Source organism: Oncorhynchus clarkii, chromosome 1 (assembly GCF_045791955.1).
Source record: "Oncorhynchus clarkii lewisi isolate Uvic-CL-2024 chromosome 1, UVic_Ocla_1.0, whole genome shotgun sequence".
In the NCBI taxonomy this organism is placed as follows: domain Eukaryota; kingdom Metazoa; phylum Chordata; class Actinopteri; order Salmoniformes; family Salmonidae; genus Oncorhynchus; species Oncorhynchus clarkii.
In genome coordinates this window covers 46002652-46029462 of record NC_092147.1, presented here as the reverse complement: position 1 = coordinate 46029462, position 26811 = coordinate 46002652, and the positions used below count along the sequence as shown (strand labels likewise).

Below are 26811 nucleotides of genomic sequence, written 5' to 3'. Positions count from 1 at the left end.
TGTGAGTCAGACCTAATCGCCCAACATCAGTGCCCGACCTCACTAATGCTCTTGTGGCTGAATGGAAGCAAGTCCCCGCAGCAATGTTCCAACATCTAGTGGAAAGCCTTCCCAGAAGAGTGGAGGCTGTTATAGAAGCAAAGGGGGGACCAACTCCATATTAATGCCCATGAGTTTGGAATAAGATGTTCGACGAGCAGTCCACATACTTTTGGTCATGTAGTGTACCTTATATCTGGTTTTAGTCGTTTAAGTTTACACTGATTGAACTTAGGCGTTCCGAAAAATCTCTTAGGAGGCCCGCGCAAGGTTTTTTACCAGTCAAATTGCCATGGTTAGAGGTTCCAAGCCTGTTCTTTCCATTCTGCTGCAGGGAGGGTGGTGTTGCCGTGGCAACTAAAGACTTGTTTGCCACAACACCTTTTTTCAGGTGTTTTCAGCAAGGAGCAACAAAGTTATCACATTTTTAAGAGTCCACATGATTGCAGAAACAGACTCAGCCGCACGAATACCCGAATGTCCCGTCTTCAGTGAGCTGTTGGTTCCAAAACGTTTCTGTTATTAATGACAGTGGAGCTGGCAGCAGCAGGGCAGAGTGATGGTTGATCAGCTGAGTGATCTGCTCTCTAACCGCAATGGAGAAACGGAGGGATAGACAGGGAACAGCGCCCGCCCCGTCGCTCTGCTCTGTACCCAGCATCTTTAACTTAACAGAGCCTCTCTCTCTCTCTCTCACACTCACACTCACACACACACACACACAGTGGAACAGCATCAGAGCTGGAGCTACCCATCTCTCCCTCCCTCTCCTGTTTCTCTCTCTTTCCCTCTGCCTCTCTCACAACGAAAGGAGAAGAAGACTATTGGACTTGGAAATACACATGAAAAACCGTCTGTGATCTGAGTCTCACGGTGTCACACTGGACTGCTGCTCTAAAACATGGGTCCCAGCCATGAGGTGAATACCTGCTGCTGCTCAATACAGTATGTGAGGGGGCTCACTCCCGCGGGTAAGTTACTAATCTCTCTCGCCTATGTGTATGAGTCATATGTGGTTGGTTGGGGGGGACGGGGGACGACGACAGAGGTCTGGTTTTCAGTGTGGCACTGCGGTAGTCCTTGAGTGTGGAGGGAGTTTGCAGCAGAGAAGGCAGAGGGCACAGCCTATAGTTATGTGGGAGGCTTGGCTGAGGGGGAGGATTGAGGAAAGAGAAAGCTGCTCAGTCTAACACGGGCTTTTGTTGTTGATACTTTATGCACGGGTTGGATGAATATGTAGACGCCGCAGGTTTTTAGAGAGGGAACTACCTGTTATTTGCGCCGGGCTTTCCCTTATGGTGACATTTTGATTTTCTGGTGTATTTTGAAAGCAAATGAGACAGATGTGGGTTTCAGGCTGGAGCAGAATGGACGTGGTGTTCTCTCGGCAGCATCGCTCTACAGGTACATTTGAGAAAAAGAACAGCCCTGAAGTATACTCGCCTCTGTGTGTCCGTCAGGTCTTGAACAGATAGGAAGACAAGACAGGGAATCTGCCGTCAGTAGAAAAGACCAGAATATAACGAGGTAAACCAGTAATAAGCCTGAGGTAAAATAGAACCCCCTCCGTTTTCAGTGAAAGCACATCATAACACATAAATACTGGATGTGTCTAAAGTTAAACACTATTTGGCTGTGTGTGCCAAGAGGAGGAAGATATAGGATTTCTACGAGGATTTATTTAAGATTTGTTAGCGTCTTTAAGGAATCCAGGTGAGGTAGGTCAATATGAGGCGAGCGCTGGAGTGCTGGGAGTAATCCTCAAACCATCGGAAAAGACATTCCCACCACTGCCTGCCTAATTTACCAGAACGGCACACGCTCCCCCCTCCATCTCCATCTCTCTCCCACTCTCTTTCCCCCCTCTCCCTCGTTCCCTCTCCGTCTCCCATCACTCTGGCTGTATTTAGGGCTTGTTCATAATTAAACATCATCATACTGAGGCATCTTTAGGGAGCAGCAGACCTCATTCAGCACTGTCACAACATTAGCTACTAAATGGGGTCAGAATTAGCTTAATCATGCATAAAAATGCAAAAAAAATGCAGCAATATCACGCTGAATATCCTGGCTCTGCATATATTTAAAGAAGCAGTCGTCATACAGTAGTCCTCTATGGCCATCCTGCTTTCCCAAGGGTCTCTATGTAGACCGGTGGGGGAGATGAATCCACAAGAGAACGCAATACTAGCGCTTTAAAAAAAAGTGAAAGTGTACACGGTGAATCTCTGATGTCAGTCTTAACAGACCGCACTAAAGCAAAACACTATCCGAGTGTCAGGCTGCACAGAAACAAGTGAACAAATAGGATGAATAGGTTGCTACAAGATACTGTAACCTCACACGCAACACCATTCCATTCTAAAATAATGGCGGTAATGTTTGCATCTCTCAATAGACACTACTGTTTATTGAGTTTATCGCAAACATAAAATGCAGGCTAATTGAAACGATGTGAAATGGCATTACTATGAGACGTGAATTATTTATGACAAGCAGTTTCAATTTGTTACTGGAATCTTGACTTGAGATCCACATGCAAACCTCAAACTCCTGTGTAGCCTACAGATGTCAGGTCTTAATTTGACCCATTTCGTTGCAGGAGGATTTGAATTAATATTGAATATTTAGAATTTGCCGCCAGGGGGCAGCTGGAAGCAGTGTTTGAAGGCTGTACAATGTAGTACCGTACCTAGGCTACGATTTGGTGAGGCTGTCACGAACCAACCTTCTATCATCAAGTATTCCCACGGCTTGCTAGAGCATTGTGAACTGCCGTAGAGGAGTGGTCTTTGCAGCATGCTTTGGCTCCGAGCATCATGAGTTCGCTCTCAGTGCTAGGCAATCGTTTTGATACTTCATATACATGGAAACTGTGTAGCCTACTGATATTTAACTTTTTTTGTGTGTCATTTAGCAGATACTCTTATCCAAAGCGACTTAAATTATATACATTTTCCCTTACTGGTCCCCCTTGGGAATCGAACCCAAATCCCTGGCGTTGCAAGCACCATGCTCTACAAACTGAGCCGTCCTTATTTATGTTATCCATTAAATACAACTGTCTTTAAAATAAACGCCGTGGCTGCGGATCCAACTTTTTCGGGACAAAAGATTGCGGAAAAGTCGGCTCCGCAGCCACGCCATTTATTCCTGAAGCTTCTGCGCATGTGTATATTCTCTACTTTACGCGTAGAGAACAGGTTACTCAAACGAATAGTGCTTGTTTAATTTGTTCAGTTATTTACATCACAGCTGCATCAATGTCCGCAAGATCACAGTCACATAACGATCACAGTATTCTACATAACAGAACCAAATACGGTATAATAGCACAGTATAATGTTACTGTAAGACACACAAAAAACACAGCATTTCTCTCTCTCGTGGCCAAAACTCAACAGCGCGTGCCACTAAGCTAAATACACAGGTAGGCTATGCTACAGTTTATCACCATATCTCACTGTAGGCTACATCATTCACAACACGATAACTCAAGATCTACATGCATGTCCCCGTCAAACTGATTGAAATCAAATGGTTACGACAGTGCCTTCGGAAAGTATTCAGACCCCTTGACTTTTTCCACGTTTTGTTACGTTACAGCCTTATTCTAAAATGTCCTCAATCTACACACAATACCCTATTAATGACAAAGCAAAAACAGGTTTTAAGAAAGAAATGACTGAAATATCACATTTACATAAGATTTCAGACCCTTTACTCTGTACTTTGTTGAAGCACCTTTGGCAGCGATTACAGCCTTGATTATTCTTGGATATTATGCTACAAGCTTGGCACACATGTATTTGGGCAGATCTTCTCAAGCTCTCTCAGGTTCGATGGGGAGCGTCACTGCACAGCTATTTTCAGGTCTCTCCAAAGATGTTCGATCGGGTTCAATTACAGTCTCTGACTGGGCTAGTCAAGGACATTCAGAGACTTGTCCCGAAGCCACTCCTGCTTTGTCTTGGCAGTGTGGTTAGGGCCGTTGTCCTGTTTGGAAGGTGAACCTTCGCCCCCAGTCTGAGGTCCGAAGCGCTCTGGAGCAGGTTTTCATCAAGATCTCTCTTTACTTTGCTCCGTTCATCTTTCCATCGATCCTGACTAGTCTCCCAGTCCCTGCCGCTGAAAAACATCCCCACAGCATGATGCTGCCACCACCATGCTTCACAGATGGGATGGTGCCAGGTTTCCTCCAGACGCCAGCTCTAGGAAGAGTCTTGGTGGTTCCAAACTTCTTCCATTTAAGAATGATGGAGTCCACTGTCTTCTTTGGGATCTTCAATGCTGCAGACATTTTTTGGTACCCTTCCCCAGATCTGTACCATGACACAATCCTCTCAAAGCTCTACAAACAATTCCTTCGACCTCATGGCTTGGTTATTGCTCTGACATGCACTGACAACTGTGGGACCTTATATAGACAGGTGAGTGCCTTTCCAAATTATGTCCAATCAATTGAATTTACCACAAGCGGACTCCAATCAAGTTGTAGAAACATCTCAAGGATGTTCAATAGAAAAGGATGCACCTGAGCTCAATTTCGAGTCTCATAGCAAAGGGTCTGAATACTTATGTGAAAATGTGTTTTTTTGCTTTGTCATTATGGGATATTTTGTGTAGATTGATGAGAAAAAAATGAATTTAATCCATTCTAGAATAAGGTTGTAACGTAACAATACTTTCGGAATCCAAATGCACTGTATGCAGATAATGTATGGAAGTTTCACCAGTAAAACTTAAAGAATTAACATTCACGATTGTATGCGGTGGTGTCTTTTGTCTTACGGTAACAATATACTATGCTATTATATTATATTTGGTTCTGTATTGTAGAATACTATCATTATGTGATCTTGCAGACATTGATTCAGCTTTGACCTAAATGTATTAAAACGAGCACCATTCGTCTGAGTAGCCTGTTCTCGACGTGTACACATGCGCAGAAGCTTCTCGAAGCTCCGGATCTTTTTGTCCAGAAGACTAAGATCCTGAAAAAGTTGGATCCTCAGCCACGGACTAAAATGAAAGTGTCTGGTATGGTCATTTCTTATCAAGATCGGGGGTAAAATATCCCTGGACTGTCCATATTTGAAATGTGTAACTAAATTTTGTCAATCGGGGGGAATGAGTTATTTGAGCCAGAACGGTGTGGGCCTATATACTGAGCGTACAAAACCTTAGGAACACCTGCTCTTTCCATGACATGGACTGACCAGGTGAAAGCTATGACCCCTTATTGATGTCACTTCAAATCAGTGTAGATGAAGGAGAGGAGACAAGTAAAAAGAAAATGATTTTTAAGCCTTGAGACAATTGAGACTTGGATTGCGAATGTGTGCAATTCAGAGGGTGAATGGGCAAGGCAAAATATTTACGTGCCTTTGAACGGGGTATGGTAGTAGGTGCCAGGTGCAATGGATTGAGTGTGTCAAGAACTGCAACGCTGCTGGGTTTCTCACGCTCAACAGTTTCCAGAGTGTATCAAGAATGGTCCACCACCCAAAGGACATCCAGTCAACTTGACACAACTGTGGGAAGCATTGGAGTCAACATGGGCCAGCACCCCTGTGGAACGCTTTCGACACCATGTAGAATCCATACCACGATGAATTGAGGCTGTTCTGAAGGCAAAAAGGATGCAACTCAATATTAGCAAGGTGTTCCTAATGTTTTGTACACTCAGTGTATGTGCGCCCCAGGCCACGATTGAACTCGATTTTCACACTTCATTATGTGACAATGGATAGACTACAGAATATGAACAAATATGTCTCCACTGATTCCGAATGACTAGACTGCCCCCACATGGATAGAAAGAGAACTGTGGGTTTCATGAGGCTCATTTGAATTTCCTGATGCGCACAAACATTTTCCACGACAAAAGATTGATCAAGTTAAGATCCGACATCTGTACCATGCCTTGTCAGAGCCAAGCGTGAAAACAATCAATTCATTTATGACAACCTCCATGCTTATTAATAAAGAAAATTGCCAAATGGAAACCACGCCACACGACCTACCTATCCTACAAAATCCCCACTATGGGAATATCAATATACCGTAGCACATGGATTCATGGGCTAAACAAAGATTGATTTGATACACTGGGAAAACTCATTCCCAGCAGGTACAACTCGGATTCTGAAGCGCCATGCATTTTTCAGTCAGCGCAGCAGAGCAAGTCCTACCTGGGCCCGTGGAAAGGGAATAGCGACATCTAACACCCCAAGCATTTCCAGTTAATGTATTGCATTAGGTATTAATGCAATGATCGGTCATATTGATAGCTTAATCCAAAGTGAAAAATGTACATGTGGCTAGTCCATTGCACCAAACAAAACTTATTGATTAAGGTTTATACATACAAATAACAGGCAGTTCATGCGTACATGTGCACCTTACTTGTGTGTGTGTCTGGTGTGCGCACGCATGTTGCTTGTGTGTGGCAGTAGACCATAGGAGATGGGGTGGGTGGGTAGGAGGAAAGGGCTGGTAGGACACCGTGGGGAGCTGACAGCTGAACACCGATCCCTAATGAATTGTTGACTTGCTGATTATTTGCAGGCGGCGTTGAGCAGATGTGAGAGGGAAGCTCTCCTCTCCAGATTACATTATGCATGGGTACCACACAATAGGCTGGCCTAATAAATGTAGTCATACTGCTAATGCTAATGACAGGCACATTTCTAGCATAGCTAATGCAGGTTTTCATGGCGGGCTGCGCAGGCAAAACATGTTGTTGTTGCTGTTGACTTAGGCTACATAGCAGGCTGTGATATTGTAGCAGGCAGCACTGTACGGAAACACAGGGGAGCAGGTCACGTTGAAGGAACACAGTTTTAGCTGGGACAGATTTAATGGTTAATCAATGAAAAGACATGGGGGTGGGGGCCATAGACAAAGAGGGGCACTTAGCTCACTCCATTTCCCTCACCCCACCTCCCCCGCCCACCCCGAGGCATCAGCAGCATGCACACGGCCAGGCTGTGGCCTCTTGATGTAGTTAAGACTCTAACATCCTACACAACAGAGAGGTGCTGAGAGATGGAGAGGGATCAATAATTCCCTTGGGTGCAGAGGGGTGGGAAGGGTATGACCGAGCGCATGGTCGACTGTGTAACACAGAACAACAGAGGGCATGGTCTGTCGATGGAAAGACCACAAACAGGCTCCCAGCTGGGATATACAGTGTCTTCAGAAAGTATTCACACTCCTTGACTTTCCAACATTTTGTTGTGTTACAGATTGAATTAAAAAATGTCACTAGCCTATAGTACACGCAATACCCCATAATGTCAAACTGGAATTGGTTTTTAGACAGTTTTACAAAATGAAAAGCTGAAATGTCTTGAATTAGTACGTATCAACCGCTTTGTTATGAAAAGCCTAAATATGTTCAGGAGTAAAAATGTGCTTAACAAGTCACATAATAAGTTGCATGGACTCACTATGTGTGCAATTATATTGTTTAACATGGTTTTTCAATGACTGCCTCATCTCTGCACCCCACACATACAATTAACTGTAAGATACCCTCAGTCCAGGAGTGAATTTCAAACACAGATTCAACATCAAAGATCTTTTTTCTTTTCACCTTTATTTAACTAGGCAAGTCAGTTAAGAACAAATTCTTATTTTCAATGACGGCCAAGGAACAGTGGGTTAACTGCCTGTTCAGGGGCAGAACGACAGATTTGTACCTTGTCAGCTCGGGGATTCGAAATTGCAACCTTTCGGTTACAAGTCCAACGCTCTAACCACTAGACTACCTGCCGCTCCGATCAGGGATGTTTTCCAATGTTTCCAATGCTTTGCAAAGAAGGGCACCTATTGGTAGATAAAAAAAAAATATATAATAATAATATATATATGGGTGTATTGAATTTCCCTTTGAGCATGGTGAAGTTATTAATTACACTTTGAATGCTGTATCAAAACATCCAGTCACCACAAACATACAGGCGTCCCTCCTAACGCAGTTGCCGGAGTGGAAGGAAAAAGCTCAGGGATTTCACCATGAGGCCAATCTTTAATGACTGGAGAAAACTGAGGATGGATCAACAACATTGTAGTTACTCCACAATACTAACATACAGTGCATTCGCATTGAGACCCCCCTTTCCCCACATTTTGTTACGTTATAGCCTTATTCAAAAATGTATTAAATCATTTTTTTTCTTTAAAAAATCTACACACAATTGACACTCAATTCCCCATAATGACAAAGCAAAAACAGTTTTTTAGCAAATGTAAAAAAGTTAAATAATTATCACATTTAAATAAGTATTCAGACCCTTTACTCAGTACTTTATTGAAGCACCTTTGGCAGCGATTACAGCCTCAAGTCTTCTTGGGTATGACGCTACAAGCTTGGCACACCTGTATTTGGGGAGTTTCTCCCATTCTTCTATGCAGATCCTCTCAAGCTATGTCAGACTGGATGGGGAGAGTCGCTGCACAGCTATTTTCAGGTCTCTCCAGAGATATTCAATCGAGATCAAGTCCGGGCTCTGGCTGGGCCGCTGAAGGACATGACCCGAAGCCACTCCTGCGTTGTCTTGGCTGTGTGCTTAGGGTCGTTGTCCTGTTGGAAGGTGAACCTGCGCCACAGTCTGAGATCCTGAGCGCTATGGAGCAGGTTTTCATCAAAGATTTCTTTGTACTTTGCTCTGTTTATCTTTCCGTCGATCCTGACTAGTCTCCCAGTCCCTGCCGCTGAAGAACATCTCCACAGCATGATGCTGCCACCACCATGCTTTACCGTAGGGATGGTGCCAGGTTTCCTCCAGACGTGACACTTGGCATTCAGGCTAAAAAGTGTTCCATCTTGGTTTCATCAGACCAGAGAATCTTGTTTCTCATGGTCAGTCCTTTAGGTGTCATTCGGCAAACTCCAAGTGGGCTGTCGTGCCTTTTACTGAGGAGAGATTTCCGTCTGGCCACTCTTCCATAAAGGCCTGATTGGCGGAGTGCTGCAGAGATGGTTGTCCTTCTGGAAGGGTCTGCCATCTCCACAGAGGAACTCTGGAGCTGTGTCAGAGTGACAATCGGGATCTTGGTCACCTCCCTGACCAATGCCTTTCTCCCCCGATTGTTCAGTTTGGCTGTTCGTACCCTTCCCCAGATATGTGCCTCGAAACATTCCTGTTTCAGAGCTCTACAGACAATTCCTTCGACATTGTGGCTAGGTTATTGCTCTGACATGCACTGTCAACTGTGGAACCTTATATAGACAGGTGTGTGCCTTTCCAAATCATGTCCAGACAATTGAATTTACCACAGGTGGACTCCAATCAAGTTATAGAAACATCAAGGAGGACCAATGGAAACAGGATGCATCTGAGCTCAATTTAGAATCTCATAGCAAAGGGTCTGAATACTTATGTTTAAGGTATTTCTGTTTATTATTTTTAATAACTTTGCAAAAAATGATAAACCTGTTTCATTTTGTCATTATGGGGTATTGCATGCAGATTTGATTGTTTTAGAAGAAGACTAACGTAACAAAATGTGGAAAAAGTCAAGGCGTCTGAAAACTTTCCAAATGCACTTTAATGACAGTGTGAAAAGAAGGAAGCCCGTACGGAATACAAATATTCCAAAACATGCATCCTGTTTTCAATAAATCACTGAAGTAAAACTGAAAGATGGCTGTCTAGCAATGATCAACAACCAACTTGACAGATCTTGAATACTTTAAAGAAAAAAAGTGCAATATTGTACAATCCAGGTGTGCAAAGGCCAGAAAGACTCACCGCTGTTTTCGCCTCCAAAGCTGATCCTCACTCGTATTGACTCGGGCGTGAATACAGATATTTCTGTTCCGTAAATGTGCAAATGTTTCTAAAAACATATTTTCACTTTGTCATTATGGGGTATTGTGTGCATTAAATTCATTTTGAATCCAGGCTGTAACACAACAAAATGTGGAATAAGTCGAGGGGTATGAATACTTTCTGAAGGCACTGTAGCTAATTGGTAGTATATTAAGAGGAGGGGAGTTGCAGTCACATTTTGGCCAGTTTGGTGACTCTGTCTTTTGGTCTTATAATGTGATTAATCTGTTCTCAGGGGGGCTAGATAATAACACAAAGATATTATGGGAAAATCCTTACACTTAAATGTTCACATGACCAGATCCCCTTACCATACTGTTTATCATAACCCCTGTCACTGCAACCTGCTCCTCATCACTGCTAGCCTGAATGGATTGTGAATAAAACATGGTGGAATGGGACCACTTTATGAGATGTTTACCACATAAGGAGGTGGATGGAAGGAATTCACTGCACTGTGGCCTCACAGTACAGAGCCTGTTTCACTGTATGAAAAGGCACATCAATATTTTAGGTGCATCTCAACCCCCCTTCCTTTCTGCCATACACCCATAATCCATTTGGAGAATGTCAATATTCAGCACTTAAAAATGCTGTGGCATGCAACCTCGCAGGGTTAAATATAGTACAATCATTTAATTGTGAGGTAGATAGCTTTTATATAGCTATAACGCTTTCCCAGCTATTCTTTGTTAGCATGCCAGCAACTTCACACATTGTTGTCGTAAATTGCAGCCCAATTGTTAGAGCATTGTGCTTGTAACGCCAGGTTCGATTCCCAGTAACCACCCATATGTAAAATGGATGGATAAAAGTGTCTGATAAATGGCATTTATTATTAGAACATATTCTTCTCCCTTTTATAAGTAACAAACACAATTCCATTTTTGTAGTCTTTGAAGGGATTTTTGTAAGTGTGCTGTATTTTGGTAGAGTTGAGGTTTATTTAAAGAATGCTGCCTTTGCACTGTGCCCAACTGCAGCATTTGGTACTTGGTAATGCAATGCACTCTACTAACGGGCATGCGGCTGACTGAGTGGACTTGTCCCTCTGTTCCCGCACCACAAATGGCTCCACAGACGTCAATTGTTTCCCGTTACCTCAACCTCATGGCCACAACTCCTACTTCCATGCACTGTTAAAGAAAAAACAGGTACTTCTTTACTCTGTTTGATCTGCTGAAGCCGATTCTGGGACAATGTAATCGCAGCAATTCAGAGAGGCAATGTCATCTCAGAGAGAGAGAGCGAGCGAGAGCGAGAAGAGGTACATTAAATAAGTGTTCTGCTGTTGCATCTTGAAACTACTCTGCGGCATAAGTGAAATCACTAAGGGAGCTGAATACGATGAATAACTGGACAATACGCTATACAAGTGCATGGTGTTATCGCCAATGTGAAAACACAAGCAAGCAGTGTTAGCTACATCATGACGGAAGAGCATATCACACCACTCAAGCCTCCATTTGATCTAATTGAGAGTGGAAGGTATGTAAAACAGCCCCAGGCGCATTTGTTTTGTTTTTGAGGAAATGAGCATCCAGCTCGAGGTTAAAAAAAAGAAGAAACAATGGTGGTACATACTCTGCTGTTCTATTGCGCGTGCAATGATGACAGGGGGGGGGGAAACGTGTTCTTTGTTTGGAGTAACGTCTTTGTTGTTGCAATACCACAAACGGACGTGTCAGTTTCACCGCTATGGATTCCAGATGAAATAACTAACCGGGAAATGCTTGTGAGCGTCGCGGAAGCTAGCACTACCACACTTAACTCGCTCACTGTCTCTTAGTATTTCTTTCAACACTTAACATAAAAAGCTTTGAAATAAAACACCAAATGTGTGTGAATATTTAACATGTTGTATAATATCAGAAATGGAGCAGCTTGGACAAAATCTGTACACAGGTCCTACACAGATGGCTGAGCAGGAGACCATTAGGCACACAAAAAATTCTTCCACCACTTGGTTCCACCTGCGTGTGTTGACTGACTGCCATAAACAAGCTAATATAGGCACGCTCGGTCATAGTGCGTCTTCCTCAGCAGCCTTGCTCGTATAGCCTTATAGACAGCTTCCTCTACCATGGCCCACAGAGCCTTTGGCTTCTGCCCTCAAGGTCCTAAATGAATCAAAACATCAATATGTGCAGTCGACACAAGCAAAACCCGGCACGGACACCTGTGGGAACAATTTGATTCAACTCATCATAAATATGCAATAGGGAAGAAGAGTCACAGAACAAGACCTGTGGCAAGCTTCGGAGCTATTTTGGCAGAATCTGAAATGCCTTGAGGTCAGCTAATTGGGCAGATTTGTTGCTTCTCAAGACCGTTTTGCATGGCTGATTGGGCTGCACGACCAGTACACCGGTGTCGTATGAAAATGCCTGCCAACCGGAGACCTGACACGATTGTGTCTCCGGCGGTAACTAACATGGCATTTTTTCCCCCTCCTTAGATTTGATTTCAAGTAGAATAGCAGCCTACACAAGAAATAACTAATATTGAAAACCATCTAGATGTCACTTGGATATATGCACATACAGTCTACTCAATGGGGAGGGCATGAATGGCAACAACAACGGGAGACAATGCCCCTTCGGTAGTTGTGTGGTAAGAAACAGAAGAAGAAAAAAACACTCCTCAATCAAAACAGTCTAACCTTCCCACACACCCACTACTTTCCTTCCCACACACCCACTACTTTCCTTCCCACACACCCACTACTTTCCTTTCCACACACCCACTACTTTCCTTCCCACACACCCACTATTTTCCTTTCCACCCCCCCCCACACACCCACTACTTTCCTTTCCACCCCCCCACTACTTTCCTTTCCACCCCCACCCCCCACTACTCCCCCCCCCACTACTTCCCTTTCCACACACCCCCTACTACTTTCCTTTCCACACCCCCCAATACTTCCCTTTCCACACACCCACTACTTTCATTTCCCCACACCCACTACTTTCCTTTCCACACCCCCCAATACTTCCCTTTCCACACACCCACTACTTTCATTTCCCCACACCCACTACTTTCCTTTCCACACACCCACTACTTTCCTTTCCACACACCCACTACTTTCCTTTCCACACATCCACTACTTTCCTTTCCACACACCCACTACTTTCCTTCCCACACACCCACTACTTTCCTTTCCACACACCAACTACTTTCCTTCCCACACACCCCCCACTACTTTCCTTTCCACACACCCCCCACTACTTCCCCCCCCCCACTACTTTCCTTTCCACACACCCCCCACTACTTTCCTTTTCACACAACCCCCACTACTTTCCTTTCCACATACCCACTACTTTCCTTTCCACACACCCACTACTACTTTCCTTTCCACATACCCCCCACTACTTTCCTTTCCACACACCCCCCACTACTTTCCTTTCCACACACCCCCCACTACTTTCCTTTCCACACACCCCCCACTACTTTCCTTTCCACACCCCCCCCCACTACTTTCCTTTCCACACACCCCCCACTACTTTCCTTTCCACAAAACCCCCACTACTTTCCTTTCCACACCCCCCCCCACTACTTTCCTTTCCACACCCCCCCCACTACTTTCCTTTCCACACAACCCCCACTACTTTCCTTTCCACACAACCCCCACTACTTTCCTTTCCACACCCCCCACTACCCCCCCCCCCACTACTTTCCTTTCCACACCCCCCACTACTCCCCCCCACTACTTTCCTTTCCACACCCCCCACTACTCCCCCCCCACTACTTTCCTTTCCACCCCCCCCGCTACTTTCCTTTCCACCCCCCCCACTACTTTCCTTTCCACACACCCACTACTTTCCTTTCCACACACCCACTACTACTTTCCTTTCCACACACCCACTACTTTCCTTTCCACACCCCCATGCTGTACTCCGGTCGCCATATTGAGCTGCAGCTACCACCTTCTCCATGGGTGGTTGTGTGTAACAGAGAGAGAGAGAGAGTTGATGTGTGCATGTGAATAGTTAATATATTCATGGCAGAGAGAAATTCAGCTAATTGGGGAGTATGGTAAAACTGGAGGGGGGGGGGGGGGGGGGTTGTTTTACTGCTGTGAGCAAGATATGAATCGCTGTTTAAAAATTCTGATCTTCCAGCAGATCTCTTGCCCTTCAGTGATATTGAGTGACTCCAGTGCTATTGTGTGCATCCCAAATGGAACCATATTCCCTGTAGTGTTTCAACTTTTGACTAGGGCCCATAATGCTCTGGTCAAAAGTAGTGCACTATATAGGGAATAATGGTGCCATTTGGAACACATCCATTATTAGTCACCAACTTATCAAATAATATATATATGGTTGACTTGACCTATATATATATATATACATATATATATATATATATAGGTCAAGTCAACCATAACTTCTAATTTTGATGGCAAAGTGACAGCAATAAAATCAAATGAGCACTGAATGTATATCAATATTCCTGAATGTCAATACATGCCTCAGTCTCTCAATAATGCCTTGTTGTACTGAGCTGATTTTTTTCTGTCCATTTTCTCCCCAGATGGAAATTGACACGATGAGCGACAGTGATTGAGGATAACAATGATGGAAGACAGAGTGATCCAGCCCAAGCCAGAGCATTCCTCCTCAACCCTTCCTTTGCTTCACCGTCCGGCCATCTGAAGGATACATTGACCTTCACACATCCAGCTTGCCTGACAAACTGGAGCAGGGTACATTGAAAGGTTGCTCCTCTCCTCTCTGCCAAGGACGAAACGACTACAACAGGGCCAAAGCTTTGGGGACCAGGTGACAGCAGAAATCTGCTCTGTCTGGCCACGGTAACAAATGAGCCTTTATTTGTGAAGTTAACAGTGCTAACATCAGACTCCATAAGGACCAATTACTATCTGAAGGGAATAGTGGGCCAAGATGAAGGAGACTGCGTTTGTGGCTTGTTTGTTAGCGGAGCTAGCTCTGACTGCCTTTGTTCTGGCCTCAGAGGGGGGCACTGCTCATTGCCCTGCATTGTGCCGGTGTGAGATACGACCCTGGTTCTCTCCCAGCTCTATTTATACAGAGGCTCCCACGGTGGACTGTAATGATTTAGGCCTATCGACACTGCCAGAGAAACTGCCCTCAGACACACAGGTGCTATTGTTACAAACCAACAATATCATCAGCATCGAGAAATCTTTGGATTACCTGGCTAATGTCACAGATATAGACTTATCCCAGAATAACATATCCTCTGTGAGCGATGTCCGTCTGGGTCCTCTTCCCCATCTGCTGTCACTGCACATGGAAGAGAACTGGGTTCCGGCCTTATCAGATAGCTGTCTCCCGTCCCTGCCCAACCTCCAGGAGTTCTACATCAACCACAACCTGATCTCCTCCATCAGTCCTGGGGCCTTCCAGGGGCTGGGGAGGCTCCTGCGGCTCCATCTCAACTCCAACCGTCTAAGGGGCATCAGCAGGGAGTGGTTCCAGCCGCTACCCCGCCTGGAGATCCTGATGATTGGGGAGAACCCCATCGTCCAATTGTCAGACATGAACTTTAAGCCCCTGGTCAACCTACGCAGCTTGGTTCTGGCCAGGATGAATATGTCCGAAATCCCGGACGACACTCTGGTCGGCCTCGACAATCTGGAGAGCATCTCGTTTTTCGACAACCTGTTTGTCAGAGTCCCCCGGGCTGCTCTGAAGAAAGCCAAGAGCCTGAAGTTTCTGGATCTCAACAAAAACCCCATTGAGCGGATTCAGAGAGGGGATTTTGTGGACATGTTCCATCTCAAAGAGCTGGGCATCAACAGCATGCCTGCACTGGTGTCCATTGACAGCTTCGCCCTGAACAACCTCCCAGAGCTGACCAAGATAGAGGCCACCAACAACCCAAAGCTGTCCTACATCCATCCCAACGCCTTTCACAAGCTGCCGAGACTTGAGACGCTGATGCTGAACAGCAACGCCCTCAGCGCTCTGCACCGCGGCACTGTGGACTCCCTGCCCAACCTGCGCGAGGTCAGCATGCACAGCAACCCCATCCGCTGTGACTGCGTCATCCGCTGGATCAACATGAATCGGACCGGAGTACGCTTCATGGAGCCCAATTCCCTCCTCTGCGTGGAGCCGCCTGAGTACCAGGGCCAGCACGTCCGTCAGGTTCACTTCCGGGAGATGACCGAGATCTGCCTCCCACTCATCTCGCCTGGGAGCCTTCCAGATCGAGTCACGGTCGGGAGAGGGAGCTTGGTGACGCTGCACTGCCGGGCATTTGGAGAGCCGGAGCCAGAGATCTACTGGGTCACCCCCTCTGGGGACAGAGTCCTGCCCAACAGTGTGTCTGATAAGCACTACATGCATCCAGAGGGGACCTTTGAAATCTATGACATTACAAAGCGTGAGGCAGGAATGTACACCTGTGTCGCTCACAATCTTGTTGGCGCAGACCTTAAGTCTGTGTTGGTGGTGGTTGACAGATACTTTCCACATCCTTCTGTTAACGCTTTACATATATACGTTAGATCAGTGCAGCCCAACTCTGTTTCAGTGTCTTGGGATAATACTCACGGTGGTCTTGTATCCAATATAAAGTGGTTCACAGTGGCAAATGCTAAGCACCCCTCCATGGCACACACTGCGAGAGTACCATCCGATGTGAAGGAGTACCGTCTCACCCACCTGAACCCCTCCACCCAGTACCGTGTTTGTGTGGAAGTCATGAGCATGCAACTCGGACACAACAGGGACTGTGTCAATGTCACCACAAAGGGACTGGCTCACCTCGTGGAGAGCAGGGAAACGTGGAACACAGTGGTGATGGCTGCCTGTGCTGTGCTATTCATTGTGGTCGCTGTGGCTTGCTCTCTCATATACACATCTCTGCAAAGCCAACACTTTTACAGGAAGTTGATGGTGGACCAATCTCAGTCATTGCTCAGTCCTAGCACCCGCCCCGGCTCCACCTCTTCTCTCACGGAACTCTGTGTGGCTGGAGTCAAGGTGAGGGCGACAGTGATAGACTTGCCAGAAAACTCCATGTAATGTAAGAAACGTCCTTGAGAAGGAAAATTTATGTTCTGGATTTTAAACAAGGTGAAATAGTGATGGACACAGAACTATGTTGATTCGTGCCCCCTCATTTTGTGACAATGACAGGACACTGCGTTCTGAAACTCCTGGAACACGATGGAATCAGAAGCCGGAGCCCTCACGCTTAAATATTTAACCAGCTAAACTCTGACCCATAGACTATTTTATACAACAAATTTGTGTCGTTGCGGAAAAAACTTTCACAGACCGGTATCTAGATTGTGATATACGTGGCTACTGGTCTGTCATTCATGAAGTGCAAATGGAATAAAGCAGAGCACAAAGACTGTTGTCTCTCTCTGTTATGGCTTTGTGCTTTATAACGCCTTGTGGAGATGTCTTTGTGGTCCACAATGAGGAATATTTCCTGTGCTGTTTAATCAACACTCAAGGATCATCATTAAGAAATACCGCTCATATACAGTTTATAATGGAAAAACGTGTTAGATTAGTAGACAATAACAGTGTATATGATGTAAACAATTTTATGATCACGTTTTTCATTAAAAACAGTACATTGTAATTATGAAAGACCCAACTTCAAGGATGATTTGCTTAGGACAATCTGAATACGATATTGGGATACTATGAAAGTAAACAATCTAAGCTCCCTTCAACAATAACATTCAGTTGTCCATGAAATGGAAAATGTTATAATTCATAAATATGAGTCCCATAAATCTTTCCATGTCACGGTCTAAACATTGCAAGAGGAAAACAGAGTGATGTAGACAAACACAATTACTGGGACTGCCCTTGAAGGCGGACATTTTAACATTGTTACCAAAATGCAATCTCAGGCAGGAGGACGTGTTTTGTCAATGACCTGGGAGTAGGAGTGTGTGTGTGTATACACACTGTACTGTGTGTGTGTGTGTGTGTGCGCGCGCAGCATCAGAAAAACCCATTGACTTTGAACTGCATTATATTCTCTTTCATTAAAAATCCAATATGGATTCCTAACACAAACCTCACAGAGGTGATGAATAGGCGACACATGCGGACTGATGGGGGGCATTTATCAGAGGGACTCCACCATATATCAACTGAGTTTCAGCACCTTGGACAGGGCTTTTAGAGTGGTGCCATTTGTCAACGCCACAGGACCTAAAATATGACCCATTAGAGCGCAGGTAGTGAATAGGTCAGCAAGAAACTTGGAGGCTGCTAGCCCCTGAGCGCAGTGCAGTGCTCCCCTTCCCTCCATGACCCTGGTGAAACACGGACGCCATTACTAGAACAGCTCAGCAACTCTCTAGCTAATTTGCTAAGCACTTCACATTGAACTGACCCACCGAGAGGGGAAGGAGACAAATGGAGTGCAAAATTAGGACAAAGTACCTACTAGGGCCAGTAGAGGTGCGTGGGTAAAATCACTGGGGAAGCCAAGCCAGAAAAAAAGCCATAATGCAACCAATGTTGTGATAATTGTGTTGTTTTCTCTATAACCTGTTAGGCCTATATATCACGGTTGCAAGGCATATGAACTAAAGCCAAGACAATAAGAACAAAATGGCAGAATAAATTCAACCACACCTTTCTTTAATCACAAAACTGGAGAGCAACCTCTGTCCGGTGAAGTACACAAAGCATACTGCATGTAACAAACATTTACACGACCTACTGCATGGTCAAGCAAGTTAATGTTTCAGACATTTTCGGACCACTAAACAAATAACTATTGACTTAGAACCACGGAGAGTTACCGCAAATCGCAACGAAACCCGGAGTTGCCTCCACTATTCCAGCACCATTTTAATTATCAAATCACCTACGTTTAGTCAAATACAGTGACAACTAAACAATTTAGTCCAATCAACATAAGCGAAATATGATGTGGCTGCCCATGGTTTTTATTTCTGCGTGTGTGTGTGCACACGTTCATGCAAGTAGAAAAAAACATGTTGACTCAGTGTAGAGAAACGCCAACGCCATCTCTTTGATTTGATTTTCTCATGTTGAAGAAACCATCTTTCACTCATACAGTACACACTTTCATTTGTTGGCCTAGGCTAGCATTCTAAAAAGCTTGCTTGCTAGCCTAACTTCCCTTCATGGGTAACATTAGCTAGTTAACATTAGCCTTCTACATCTAGCTACATATTGAACTTCCATCCTCTCAGGCCAGGGGCACAACAATGTATAAATAAATGAATGGTTGGGTCAGAATTGCCGTTATAATCATTGGCCAGTACGGAGAATTAAGTAAAACCCCAAGTCCAGATCCCTATCTTCTTCCCTGGCTGATATAGGAAAGGGATAATTTTAGCTAGCTAGCTAACGGAGCACATCAACACAACGAGATGCATAACAAGTTTCTGTCAGTTACGTATATTCTTGATGCGATGTGATCGGAGTGAAGCCAAATCCATACTGGCTTCTCTTGACAATTTTTTTTTATGTTCCAGGACCATTCACAGTTTAGCTGATTTGGCTATTATTTTTTTTATCAAGGGAGGCCAAATGCTTGCTGGCTTCTCTTGCATACAATGCTACGGGCGGCAATAATGTCATTATTTTGGACCAGACAGCATCAGATAGATGGCCTAGACATACATAGACAGAAGGGCGCTGTTTCGCTCGCTTGGATACCTTCTCTGGTGAGATACATTCAGCGAAGTAAAATAAAATTATGAAACACAGAGAAAAAATATTTTTTCTTGGTCCATTTTTTTGTGGAAGCCTGGCATCCGTTGGCATCCATGATTTTTTAAAATATATATATTTTTTATTTCACCTTTATTTAACCAGGTAGGCAGTTGAGAACATGTTCTCATTTACAACTGCGACCTGGCCAAGATAAAGCAAAGCAGTGCGACAAAAACAGCAACACAGTTACACATGGGATAAACAAACGTACAGTCAATAACACAATAGAAAAATCTATATACAGTGTGGCAAATGTACTGAGATTAGGGAGGTAAGGCAATAAATAGGCGATAGTGGCGAAATAATTACAATTTAGCATTAACACTGGAGTGATAGATGTGCAGATGATGATGTGCAAGTAGAGATACTGGGGTGCAAAGAGCAAAACTATATAACAATATGTGGATGAGGTATTTTGGTGGGCTATTTACAGATGGTCTGTGTACAGATGCAGTGATCGGTAAGCTGCTCTGACAGCTGATGCTTAAAGTTAGTGAGGGAGATATACGTCTCCAGCTTCAGTGATTTTTGCAATTCGTTCCAGTCGTTGGCAGCAGAGAACTGGTAGGAAAGGCGGCCAAAGTTGGCTTTGGGGATGACCAGTGAAATATACCTGTTGGAGCACGTGCTACGGGTGGGTGTTGCCTTGGTGACCAGTGAGCTGAGATAATGCAGGGCTTTACCTAGCAGAGACTTATAGATGACCTGGAGCCAGTGGGTTTGGCGACAAATATAAAGAGAGGGCCAGCCAACAAGAGCATACAGGTCGCAGTGGAGGGTAGTATATGGGACTTTGGTGACAAAACGGATGGCACGGTGATAGACTACATCTAATTTGCTGAGTAGAGTGTTGGAGGCAATTTTGTAAATGACATCATCGAAGTCAAGGATCGGTAGGATTGTCAGCTTTACGAGGGTATGTTTAGCAGCATGAATGAAGGAGGCTTTGTTGCGGAATAGGAAGCCGATTCTAGATTAAATTTTGGATTGAAGATGCTTAATGTGAGTCTGGAAGGAGAGTTTACAGTCTAACCAGACACCTACGTATTTGTAGTTGTCCACATATTCTAACTCAGAACCGTCCATAGTAGTGATGCTAGTCAGGCTGGCGGGTGCGGGCAGTGATCGGTTGAAGAGCGTGCATTTCATTTTTACTAACATTTAAGAGCAGTTGGAGGCCACGGAAGGAGTGTTGTATGGCGTTGAAGCTCGTTTGGAAAACACAGTGTCCAACGAAGGGCCAGATGTATACAGAATGGTGTCGTCTGCGTAGAGGTGGATCAGAGGATCACCAGCAGCAAGAGCGACATCATTGATATATACAGAGAAAAGAGTTGGCCTGAGAATTGAACCCTGTGGCACCCCTATAGAGACTGCCAGAGGTTCAGACAACAGGTCCTCAGATTTGACACACTGAACTATATCTGAGAAGTAGTTGGTGAACCAGACGAGGCAGTCATTTGAGAAACCAAGGTTGTCGAGTCTGCCGGAAAGAATGCGGTGATTGACAGAGTCGAAAGCCTTGGCCAGGTAAATGAAGACGGTTGCACAGTACTGTCTTTTATTGATGGCAGTTATATCGTTTAGGACCTTGAGTGTGGCTGAGGTGCACCCATGACCAGCTCAGAAACCAGATTTCGTAGCAGAGAAAGTACGGTGGGATTCGAAATGGTCGGTGACCTGTTCGTTAACTTGGCCTTTGAAGACGTTAGAAAGGCAGGGCAGGATGGATATAGGTCTGTAACAGTTTGGGTTTAGAGTGTCTCCCCCTTTGAAGAGGGGGATGACCGCGGCAGCTTTCCAATCTTTAGGGATCTCAGACGATACGAGAGGTTGAACAGGCTAGTAATAGGGGTTGCAACAATTGCGGCGCAAAATTTTAGAAATAGAGGGTCCAGATTGTCTATCCCTGCTGGTTTGTAGGGGTCCAGATTTTTTAAACTCTGTCAGGACATCAGCTATCTGGATTTGGGTGAAGGAGAAGCGGGGGGTGGGGGGGCTTGGGCAAGTTGCTGTGTGGGGTAGCTTTAGCCAGGTGGAAAGCATGACCAGCCTTAGAAAAATTCTATTGAAATTCTTGATTATCGTGGATAGTGGTGACACTGTTTCCTAGCCAAGCTGGGAGGGGGTGCTCTTATTCTCCATGGACTTTACAGTGTCCCAAAACATTTTGGAATTGGTACTACAGGATGCAAATTTCTGTTTGAAAAAGCTAGCCTTTGCTTTCCTAACTGACTGCGTATATTGGTTCCTTACGTCCCTGAAAAGTTGCATTTCTCAGGGGCTATTTGATGCTAATGCAGTATGCCACAGGATGTTTTTGTGCTGGTCAAGGGCAGTCAAGTCTGGAGTTAACCAAGGGCTATATGTGTTCTTAGTTCCACATTTTTTGAATGGGGCATGCTTATTTAAGATGGTGAGGAAAGAAGCACTTTTAAAAGAATAACCAGGTATCCTCTACTGACGGGATGAGGTCAATATCCTTCCAGGATACCCAGGCCAGGTCGATTAGAAAGGCCTGCTCGCTGAAGTGTTTTAGGGAGCGTTAGACAGTGGACCCATTACAGACACAGGCAATGAGGCAGTGATCGCTGAGATCCTGGTTGAAGACAGCAGAGGTGTATTTTGAGGGCAGGTTGGTATCTATGAGGGTGCCGTGTTTACGGATATGGAGTTGTACCTGGTAGGTTCCGTGATAATTTGTGTGAGATTGAGGGCATTTAGCTTAGATTGTAGAACGGCAAGGGGTGTTAAGCATATCCCAGTTTAGGTCGCCTAACAGTACAGACTCTGAAGATAAATGGGGGGCAATCAACTTGCATATGGAGTCCAAGGCACAACTGGGGGCTGAGGGGGGGTCTATAGCAAGCGGCAACAGTGAGAGACATTTCTGGAAAGGTGGATTTTTAGAAGTAGAAGCTCTAACTGTTTGGGCACAGACCTGGATAGCATGACATAACTCTGAAGACTATCTCTGCAGTAGATTGTGACCCCTCCCTCTTTGGCAGTTCTATCTTGGCGGAAAATACACAACACTGACAAGGGCCATAAATCAGAAGGGACAGACGAGGAACAAGTTTGATATCTAGAAAGTGGTACAACTAGACTGCTGTAGGTATTAGAGATGTGTGTATTTTTTATTTATTTTTTCATTTTAATTTACTGGCAAAGAGAGATAATTGCTCCACGAGATAAGATAAGAATGCTTGTTTGGAGATCTTGGGTCTGTATTAATATTCCCTGGTTCATTAGGGTAGCTTACTTGAAAGGAGAAGAACTGACAGGATCTCCACTGAGGTTTCATCACATATTCTTCATTCCTCCGTTCGTCTGTTTTTGTGTTTGTTTTTCTAACAGGACTTCTGTAAGACCCAGGGAATTTATTGAAAGTTCCCGTCATTTGCAGCCCTAATTTTAACTGTTAAACTGATAAACTGTTTCCAACAATAAAACTCCTACACTACAGTGTCATAATAACATGCTCAACAGCTTTTGATAGTAATGTCTGTGGCACACCAGTATCAATCAATGGGGGGGTGGGGGTAAGTGCCATACTTCTCAGTAAATTAAGTTAATCTTGTTCCGACGGGGGTGTGTTATGAGTGTTAAATCACCGAATCCCTCAACAGTAACCGCACACACACTGGTGGGCATTCCTCTTATGTAGATATGATTAACCCACTGATCATTCTCTCAGATAAATATGTGTATAACATTGTGTATGACAAATTGGCAGCATATGATACACTGCATTTGAATGATGATATTCATGGGCAGATCTGGGAAAATTAGTAAGTCATTTTTCTACCTCCACATATAAAGTAATCCATTGTCATTTTGAATATAATCTCCCAAGCAGGACAAGACAGTGTTTGCATATTTGCAATTAGGATATTATAATTGAAGGCAACAAATTCTATGCAAAGGGAATTTAGAGCTTTATGCTTTTCATGGAGATACACTACATGACCAAAAGTATGTGGACACCTGCTTGTCGAACATCACATTCCGAAATCATGGGTATTAATATGGAGTTGGTCCCCCATTTGCTGCTATAACAGCCTACAACTCTTCTGGGAAGGCTTTCTACTAGATGTTGGAAGATTGGAGCAGGGACTTGCTCTGTTCAGGCCTGTCAAGTTCTTCCACACTGATCTCGACAAACAATTTCTGTATGGACCTCACTTTGTACATGGGGGCATTGTTATGCTGAAACAGGAAAGGGCCTTCCCCAAACTGTTGCCACAAAGTTGTAAGCACAGAATCGTCTCTAGAATGTCATTGTATTATGATTTCCATTCAACGGAACTAAGTGGCCTAGCCGGAAAGATGAAATACAGCCCCAAACCATTATTCCTCCTCCACCAAACTTCACAGTTGGCACAATTCATTTGGGCAGGTGGCGTTCTCCTGGCATCCGTCAAACCCAGATTTGTACGTCGGACTGCCAGATGGCGAAGCCTGATTCATCCAATGGCGGCGAGCTATACACCACTCCAGCCTACGCTTGGCATTGCATGTTGTGATTTTAGGCTTGTGTGCGGCTGCTCAGCCATGGAAACTCACTTCATGAACCTCCCGACGATCAGTTATTGTGCTGACATTGCTTCCAGAGGCAGTTTGGATCTCGTAGTGAGTGTCGCAAACGAGGACAGACTATTTTAATACACCTGTGGATGTATTTCAAGGCCTACCTTCAAACTCAGTGCATCTTTGCTTGACATCATGGGAAAATCAAAAGAAATCAGCCAAGACCTTTTTTGTTGACCTCCACAAGTCAGGTTCATCCTTGGGAGCAATTTCCAAATGCCTAAAGGTACCACGTTGAACTGTACAAACAATAGTATGCAAGTATAAACACCATGGGACCACACAGCCGTCATACCTCTCAGGAAGGAGACACATTCTGTCTCCTAGAGATGAACATACTTTGGTGCGAAAAGTGCAAATCAATCAACAACAAAGGACCTTGTGAAGATGCTGGACCAAATAGGTACAAAAGTATCTATATACACAGTAAAACAAGTCTTATATCGACATAACCTGAAAAGCCACTCAGCAATTAAGAAGCCACTGCTCCAAAACTGACATAAAAAAGCCAGACTACAGTTTGCAACTGCACATGGGACAAAGATCGTACTTTTTGGAGAAATGTCCTCTGGTCTGATGAAACAAAAATAGAACTGTTTGGCCATCATGACCATCGTTATGTTTGGAGGAAAAGGGGGGAGGCTTGCAAGCCGAAGAACCTCTCCCAACCGTGAAGCACAGGGGACGCAGTATCATGTTGTGGGGTGCTTTGCTGCAGGAGGGACTGGTTCACTTCACAAAATAGATCGAATCATGAGGCAAGAAAATTATGTGGATATAGTGACGCAACATCTCAAGACATCCGTCAGGAAGTTAAAGCTCTGTCACAAATGGGTCTTCCAAATGGACAATGAGCCCAAAGATACTTCCAAAGATGTGGCAAAATGACTTAAGGACAACAAAGTCAAGGTATTGGAGTGGCCATTACAAAGCCCTGACCTCAATCCTATAGAAAATGTGTGGGCAGAACTGAATAAGTGTGTGCGAGCAAGAAGGCCTACAAACCTGACTCATGTGCACGAGCTCTGTCAGGAAGAATGAGCCAAAATTCACCTAACTTATTGTGGGAAGCTTGTGGAAGGCTACTCAAAACGTTTGACCCAAGTTAAACAATTGAAAGGCAATGCTACCAAATACTAATTGAGTGTATGTAAACTTCTGACCCACTGGGAATGTGATGTTAGAAATAAAAGCTTAAATAAATCATTCTCTCTACTATTATTCTGACATTTCACATTCTTAAAATAAAGTGGTGATCCTAACTGACCGAAAACAGGGATTTTTTTACGAGGATTAAATGTCAGGAATTGTGAAATGCTGAGTTCAAATGTATTTAGCTAAGGTGTATGTAAACTTCCGACTTCAAATGTATAGTGTACGAGTAATAATGTAGGGCAGAATCCTATAATCGGAGATATTCACGTGTAACCTGACCTTGAGCTGTTACATAAACTGCAAATCTGTCATTGACATCAATACAGTGGTTTATATGAAAATTAACGATACAGGTATATAAAACCTCAAATGGCAAATGTATAACCCTTGAATAGTCACCCAATAACTAAAGAAATACAAACTCCTCAGAGGAAGTAGGATATTAGTTCAATACATTGGGTACAATAGCAGGTGTAGATACTCTCAATTCAAAAGCTGTGGATTTATCATTATTTTCTAAGTGTACAGTACCTAGGCCAGGGTTTGCCAACTGGCGGCCCGCGGACATAAGTCTACAAAAAAACACCAGGAAAACAATGCCAAGTATTCTGTTCCCAAGTATTCCCACGCATAATATAGAAATGTAAGCAAGGTTTGAAATTATTATGATTTAGTCAAATATATATATATATATATCCATTTGGACATTTTTGCGGTCAACTTGCAGGTTACAAATGATATTCCGGTCCCCCGAACATCTGCTCAAGAAACAAAACATCCCGCGGCTGAATCTAGTTGATGATCCCTGACCTAGACAATATGTGAGAAAATTAGATAAGAGAATTGTGGTATAGAAGAATGAAAGCCTGGGAGTGAGAAGAGGGCAGAGAGGGCGGTGATTGGGTTCAGCGGTGAAAGGGGAGGCATGCCCAGAGAGGACAATAACATGTCAAAGAAAAACTATCCAGCAGACCGGGTAATGTATCTGTCAAATCAAAATCAATGTTTATTGGACAGGTGCACTGGGTACAGGTTGAAACGGTACAGTGAAATGCTAACTTGCTAACTTTCCATAACAATGCAGTACTATCAATAGCAATCAAGATCCACTGTGATGACATGATCAAAATGTAATCAAATCACATAGACCAAAGCCAAGTCTCAGAACTTAATGCAATTCAAATGTACATTTTAGTCGTGGAATACAAGGTTTTAGTACATTCTTCGGTTGTTTATTTTCATTTCTGGAAAACATCTGGGAGAACAGCATAATGACCTCTAGTTGAAGTAAACAAATATCTCTTATTATAATGTTTCCACTTCTAAAATGCCCAAATCCTCTGCGATTTGTCAGGCCAGAAAATAGCCTAATCTGTGGATATATACTTTTTTTTTTCAACAGTTGTGTGAAGTCATCCCATTTTGAAATATTGCCCCATTATCCATCCGGTTGTTGTATTGGGGCCAGA

At 44.1% G+C, this 26811-nt stretch overlaps 2 protein-coding genes across 3 annotated transcripts in view; one reads left to right on the top strand and one right to left on the bottom strand.

The window, feature by feature from the left end:
- Positions 1-26811, bottom strand: part of LOC139407958 (inner mitochondrial membrane peptidase subunit 2) — a 143026-nt gene that overhangs the window by 17357 nt on the left and 98858 nt on the right. The gene's annotated exons all lie outside the window — the stretch shown is intronic.
- LOC139416375 (leucine-rich repeat neuronal protein 3-like) lies at positions 841-17239 on the top strand. The gene is made up of 2 exons (XM_071164927.1): positions 841-1010; positions 14418-17239. Exon 2 carries the CDS (start codon positions 14789-14791, stop codon positions 16898-16900), a length of 2112 nt encoding a protein of 703 aa, XP_071021028.1. The 5' UTR covers positions 841-1010; positions 14418-14788; the 3' UTR covers positions 16901-17239.

Coding starts and splice junctions, on each gene's coding strand:
- LOC139416375 (XM_071164927.1), top strand. CDS start 14,789: ATGAAGGAGACTGCGTTTGTGGCTTGTTTGTTAGCGGAGCTAGCTCTG.